The sequence below is a fragment of the Phalaenopsis equestris genome, unplaced genomic scaffold (genome assembly GCF_001263595.1).
Source record: "Phalaenopsis equestris unplaced genomic scaffold, ASM126359v1 Scaffold000096, whole genome shotgun sequence".
NCBI lineage: Eukaryota > Viridiplantae > Streptophyta > Magnoliopsida > Asparagales > Orchidaceae > Phalaenopsis > Phalaenopsis equestris.
In genome coordinates, this window is record NW_018164538.1 from 1,402,750 (window position 1) to 1,410,244 (window position 7,495).

Genomic DNA, 7,495 nt, shown 5'->3' on the forward strand with positions numbered 1-7,495 from the left:
TATACATATATTTTGTGTGTGTGTGTGTGTGTGTGTGTAATAAAAGAAAATAAGTGTCAACATCAATAGAAAGAGTTCAATACCAACCTCTTGAATGAGGAGGGGCACGACGAGCAGTTCTTAAAGCACGCCTATAGAGCTTAAGAACACGTGCTCTGACAATAAATGCCTTGAGATCCAATGCTTGAAACATAGTTCTTCAAACCTTATTTCTATTATTTCATGTCATGGTAGTCCTTCCCTGTGATGCATATCCAGAGTTATCACTATCTTGCTTTAAGAATCTTCTGAAAGAGAATGGGAAGAGATGAATTATTTTGAAGCTAAAAAAAAATTGTTTTCAAACTTAGAAGTTCTAAGAATTGGCCACTCAATCATTCTGAAGGAAGATTTTTGTAATAAAGGAAGAAAATAAAGTTAAGGATTGTTAAGTCCTATTTCAGTTTCCCTAACACTGAACTAGCAATAGAAGTAATTATAAAGTATCAACACTATCAGCGATAACTTTTCAGTAAAGCATCATTTGTAATGTATGCAGATGTCTTGTTGATTAATGAACAAAAGGAACATTTACATAAAGACCACACAATGCTTATGTATTCACATATATCTAATACCTATACTTTAAAAATTACATGCATAACACTCAAATCTTCAACAGCACATCAAAAATATCAAAATTATTAACTTCTAAAAGTTAAATTCATCTTTTCACGTATAGGATTATGATATCAAGGTGGTATGATTGCAAATATCAAACTTTTGGTGTTAGAGATGTAAATACATAAGAATTGTATGGTACGTATGTAAATTTCCCTAAACATAAATGAAATTGTATGAAAAAAAATGATATTCATGCACCCTTAGAACATGCTGAATATATGATTGCTTTCATAATTTCAACTGATAATGATTATTAAAACATTTCATTCAAAAGTAGATGAAGAGGCAAAAGTAGAACCTGGTTGATTAGCTTGCATGAATTTGAACAAGAGTACACCTACAATCTCAAACAATATCAAATAAAAACAGGTTTAAGTTCCATGTTGCTCAAGTGGGCCTATTTAATCCAAATGAGAATATCATGCGCGTTTTCTTGGGAGAATTTTGATTGATCCATCTAAACAAAATTAAGCCCAAAATCTGCATTTTTTTCTATTGATTTTTTTGAGTGAAGAATTACTCTTTGAACAATTAATTCGTCTATTTATTATGAAAAACTAGTCGATTTGTCTCACAATGCATAAAACAATCTTGCAAATATTAAAAAATGGTTAGGAATAAATGTAATGGGTGATTTAGTAAGTGTTGTCCTTAATGGTTTATAAGAATTACATCAAGTTACTATTAGGTGTTCAGGATGTCATTAGAAATCAGTAAACACACCCACCTATTTGGAGATTAGGACACCAAAATGTAGAAGAAAATGGAGCGAAAAAGAAATCAGGAATTTTGCGCCATCCTATAATTACACAACAATCCCTTCTCCCCATTTAAAACTAGGAGTTTTAGGGAAATTTTAAGTTGTGTCTAATTATTATTTAAAGCTAATATTTCTGTTTTCTGGTTAATTTTCTGGTTTTGTTCATATCAAATGGCGCTTTCATTTCTTCAGTAGCTTTCTAGTTTTGTTCTTAACGAACAATCAAAACTTTCGAGAAACATGAACAAAATGTTATGATTGCTGAACCAGAAACATCTTTGCTTGTAGTTGAAAAAGTGTTTCAACATATTTATTTACTTGAAATATCTTTAATAGATAAAATAACGTTAAGTTGGGTATACAATGAGACATGCGTGTAAGAAAAAAGGAAAGTAAAAATAACCTTTGCAAGGTCCGGTTATGATCAGGATAATACCAAACAAAAGTTGGAAAGCCAATTCTTAGTGTTTGTAGAATTTGATTACTTGATCTTAAAGCTATATAGCAAGAAATAACTAAAATTATCAAATGCACCTACTCCATTTCAATGTTGCTTTAGACTAAAAAAAAAAAGCAATGCTTTAAAAAATGTATCATACAAGATCATAGAGGATAAGTTAAATTGGGTCGTGAAAATTGAATTAGTAAATTGGACAATCACTTCTGAAGTTACACTAATTCATGAAAACCAACTCTACAAAAGAAGATTAAAGTGAATCAAAATATGAATAAGGAATACAAAAAATTGAATGAACAAATAAAATCAGGAAAAGAGAAGAATTTCACATGAATGGAGTATTGGCATATAAGGGTTGACTGTGGGTCCCCAATTATTCAGGATTAAGAAAAAATATATATATGAAGCTCGTTATTCTGGTTATACAATCCATCAAGAGAGCAATGAAATTTATCATGGGTTGAAATTGATATTTTTGAGATAGATGACTAGTTCTACAAAATTTGTTAGAAAAGTTTTACAGGACCCTATACATAGATTGCGTATTAGTAAGAAACATAATGGTTTGAGTGAGGCGATACAAAAACTTGTCAAGGAAAAAAAAGAGAGAAAAACTAAATTATCACTAAGTATTAGAGTTATTATAAGCAAGTAAAAAACCCTATAAAGTGTTTATTGTAAAAGCTATAAATACTGATGCTTTATACAATACACTTGATACTGTCGAGAAAATGAAATAAATCGGATCATTAAGCAAAGAAATATGATATCTAAAGATTTTGATCGAATAAATGAGAAGAAAAGATAACACCACCTGGCTAGAAAAAATATGTCAGATAAAAACACGACTTCAAAAAATTATTAAATAAGAGTTTTAAAGATGAAATTATTTTGTAAGTGCATAATGTACAAAATAATAAGGCATATTACATATTAATCTAAGAAAGTGTAAGTTGAGGTCCAAATGAGATACATATTCAAATTTGAATATTAATAAGGAAACAATAACTGTTTGGTAACAAATATTTTCAATAGAATTTCAATGATTGAAGAAGAAATATTTTGGTGTTAATATCTAAGGATAAATTAGATGTTTAGGAAGTGCTAGATATAAAAAGAGTTAAATTTATGATACTTACAATGAAGTTATAGGAGTGTGATAGAATATAAAAACAAATCTATCACGAAATTGCTTTTGTGTTAAGATAACTAATGAAAAATTATACACTAGAGAAATAATCTTCATATAAATTTTATTGATCTTGCGAAGAATCACTATAGGAAATTGCAAATTAGCGTCAAACGAATTTTCGATGCAAAATTAGTGTCTGATTTGCATCCGTTTAGCCACGCCCGCAAGCCCGCTCAAAAAGAATCGACATAGACGAATTGCGTCGCGTAGAGGAAGTTGATCAGATGCTTAACATCAGATATAGCCAACTCTAATTCCAACACAAAAGCCCTAAAATAGGGCTCTCGCGAACCGTAGCCTTCACTTCATTTTTCTTTATCCCTGAACTCCTCTCCTCTGGCTTTCTTTCGTCGCGTTCGAGCTTGTCCGGCCATTTCAGGTCTGATTCGTAGATCCGAAATACATAGGTTTTGCTCAAGTTTTTTTCGTATTCATTTGTTGGATTTCATGGTTTTACATTATTTTAGAATGATATATGCTTAAATATTAAAGTTAGGTTTTCCGGCCATTTTAGGTCCGATTCACCGCTCCAACCTCGTACAATGTTATAAATCTTCTTCCACAAGTCTAAGTTTTGGTTTCGCATAAGTTTTAATATTTTTTTTCCTTGCATAGGTGCTAGATCCGAAACACATAGGTTTTGCTCTAGTTTTTTTCATATTCATTTGTTAGATATGCAATGTCTATGGATTTCATTGTTTTACATCATTTTAGAATGATATATGCTTAAATATTAAAGTTTAGGTTTGAGATATGTAAATACATAAGTATTTTATGCAATGTAAATAGATTTGAATTTTGTGCTATGAGATTTCTTAGTTTCGAGTTATGTAAATTTGTGATATGTATGTAAATATGTAAATATGTAAATATAAATATTTAGGTGTGAGTTATGAAAATACATAAGAAACTTGTGCTATGTATATAAATATAAAAATTTAAGTGAGAGATATGTAAATACATTAAGATAAGTGATATATATGTAATATGTGCTATGTATGTCAATATGTAAATTAGAAATTTTTGGGCATTAGATATGTAAATACATATAAATTTTGTGCTATGCATGTAAACATGAAAATTTAGGTGTGAGATACATAAATACATGAGAAATTTTTACTATGTAAGTTTAGGGTAGGCTAGTGTTGATTTTTATTTGTTTAAGTGTAAGATAATGGTGTGGTAATTTAATTAGTTGATTCTTTGGATTTCTGTGCTTTCAGAGAGCGGGTGATGTGTATGTGACCAAAGGCTTCGGGTAAAATGTGTAGATTATAGTTGAAAGTTTCACTAGGTGTGAAATTGGGCTATGATTTAAATAAAAAATATGACACTCAGCAAGACACAACGACGTTGTACTAATTTATAGAATTACATGTATGATACATATAGATATTTGAAACTTTAAATCGTGGATGTATAACAAATTATATCCAGAAAGAAAATGATAAATTGATGAGTTTTTGGCTGGTGTTGAAGAGTTTGTGCATGTGACATTTCAACTACCCATTTACCATTCAGAAGGTAGGTTTCAATCTCTTATGTGAAACACAAGAATCAAGTGTATCTAAAGAAGTGAAGTTAGACATATATCGTAGGGGATTTAAACCCGATTATTGGTATTGGACTTCACATGATGAATTTGAACCAAATGATCAGTACGGTTATGTTGGAGTTCATCAAGTTATGCCTCTCCAACAATTCATGATTTTGGCATGTAGGAGAAAATGATTGATGATGCGAGCAAGGCTAATTTTGTTAAAAGTGTGTCTGATGAAGACAAAGAACCGAACAGTGAAGCACAACAATGATTGATGATGCACGTTAGCGGGACGCGGGCCCGGGCTCATCCCAGGTTCAACTCGGGTTTGATTCGGGCCGGACTCGGGCTGACTGAGGGTTAAACATTTTGAATTTAAAATTTTTAAACTTCAAATTTGACATTTAATCTCACTTTAATTAAGAATTTGGATTTTCCAATTGAGGTGGCTGCCTACAAGGAAATAATTCAATTCCCCGCCAATGCTTCAAGTAACGGCTCTCTGACCTCGCTCCTTTCATTAATTCGCCCCCGCGCTCGCCTTCTCCCTCCCCTTCTCGACACGATTGGAGACCCCCTTTCCACCGAAAACTCCTCATTCGCTCATCTCCTCTGCATCGAGAACCTTCCTCGCTCGTGGCAAGATTCGACTCGCCTTCTTCCTCCGCCATTAAGCTCTCACTGGACTGAAGACCTCTGTTCCCTCGTCTCCCTCGATCCCGCTCGTCTTCCCCCGTCTGGCTTACTTCCCGCACTCGCTCCCTTCTCGATCCCGATCCCTATCCCTCGCTCTCTCTGCTCGATCCCGTCTCCCGCACCAAAGAAGCCGCATACCCGTTTCCTTCTTCCTCTCGCATCTTCCCCACACCAAAGCTCTCTGCTCCTATCGCAAAACCTTGCCTCCTCCCTGCGACGAAGAAACTCTCCCGCTCCTTCCTCTCTCATCCAGAAGCCATCGCTCGCCTCACGCTCCAAAGCGAAGCTCTTGCTCGATTCTGCTCGGCTCGATTCCGCTCGACAGGAAGCTCGCTCCCCTCCCCGTCGAACAACCGCTTGTCGTTCGACCTGCCTCCTTGACCGCTCGATCCCGTCTTCCTGTTCACACAGCAACAGCCCTGCACGACTCCATAGTAGCCGAAACTGCTGCTCCCGCTGCTTGATACAACCCTCACAACCCAAAACCCGTGACTCTCCTTCTCTCCCAATTCGTCTTCATAGAGAAGCATCGGCTCCATCTCGAAAGTTTCACCTTCCTCTCGATACGATTCATCTTCACCGCTTGCCTCTTCAACGAGCACCGAGACCTTCAACTGCCTCGCCTCCCCCTCGTGTGATCTCTTCTCTTCGCCGAAGACCCCCGATCGCTTCCCTCTTCCTCATGTTGAAGAAGCTCCGATCTACAAGTCCTGCTCGCCCCACGCGACCAAACTCTCGCCTCTACAACTTCGCAAATCTTGATCTTCTTCCTCACCTGCTTCGCCTCTCCCGTCGGCTCTCCTACCTGTGCCCCAGACCCTAGACGCCCTTCTTGTTTCGCCTCTACAACTTCGCAAATCTTGATCTTCTTCCTCACCTGCTTCGCCTCTCCCGTCGGCTCTCCTACCTGTGCCCGAGACCCTAGTCGCCTTTCTTGTTTAACACTCGGGATTAGAGTTAGCCGGGAAAGCGACCACGGGATCCCCGTGTGTATGTGTAAGGTTTTCGAACTAAAATCTCTACACAGATGCAGGTATGTCTCCTGAACTCCCTTTTCCTTTCATTTTTTTTAATTTTCAATAATAAAAGAAAATCTGCTGTCATTGATTATTGAGTGTATACCCTGAATCAATTACTTCTTCTTTCTCAGCATAAGACAATTTTATCTGCTCTTCTATTGAAGTATGATATGGTTCTTCGTTCTAGAAAAGCTTTGTTCTAAATTATGTAACTTAAGAAGCCTTTTGTGATTAACTTTGACTGGACAAATATAACATGAATAAAAAAAAATGATTCTAGTCATATTAATGCAACTAGTGGCAAATGTTTACTGCATTCCATCGGATTATTATTGCATATTCATATGTTTGGCATCGATCTTTGGAGAACTATAAATGTTGCTTTGGCCATACATTCTTACTGATTTTTGGAGGACTATAAACAATATTTTGATTATATGTTATTGCTGATTTTAAATGCTTAGCTGTTGGTTTTATGTTTCAAGCACTTAAATGCAAATATTGTGAGGTTCCAATAACCATTTACATGCTGATCTTAAATGTTATGTTGCTGGTTTTATGTTTCAAACACTTAAATGCAAATATTGTGAGGTTCCAATGACCATTTACTTGTTGATTTTAAACACTCATTTGTTGATTGCGTATTTCAAGCTCTCTAAAGGGAATACTACGAGGCTCGAGATGACCGTTATTCCAGGGCTTGAATATTTCTTTGCAGGTCTATGTTCTTTCATTTCCGAATGCCTCCCTTGTGGGTTGTTTTACATGTTGTTTGGTGGATTTAAATATTGCGATTTTTAGGGTTTTGCCAACTGATTCACCTACTATTTTAAAGGCAATTTGCTAACTGATTTTGGAGAGTTTACCCACTATCTTGGACTGGATTTCCTAGCTGATTTTGGGACATTTGAAATTGATGTTTTGAGCTTACATGAGAGCTGTTTCAGAATTTTAAAATTACTGTTTTAGGGCTGATTTTGAGAGTTTTGACTACTGTTTTGGAGGCATTAAACCCAACATTTACGGGGTTGTTTTAATCAATGTTTTGAGGCATTTTGGTGGGCTAATTTGGAGGCAATCTATACACTATTTTAGCGAGATTTATGTAGCCTTTAAGTGTTGATTTACATGCAGTTTAGAATTGGTTTTACGGACCCCTTTTTGCCCA

The 7,495-nt window shown here is 35.4% G+C and overlaps 1 protein-coding gene across 3 annotated transcripts in view; it reads right to left on the minus strand.

Moving 5' to 3' along the window:
* LOC110020465 overlaps positions 1 to 7,495 on the minus strand; it is a 14,757-nt gene that overhangs the window by 1,459 nt on the left and 5,803 nt on the right. The window contains exon 2 of one of the 3 annotated variants that reach the window (XM_020718580.1): positions 88 to 241. In XM_020718580.1, coding sequence (XP_020574239.1) covers positions 88 to 193 — 106 coding nt within the window. In that variant the 5' untranslated portion in view covers positions 194 to 241. Of the gene's footprint in view, positions 1 to 87; positions 288 to 7,495 lie in introns of all 3 variants that reach the window. The other 2 variants (XM_020718579.1, XM_020718578.1) reach the window with 2 other exon arrangements.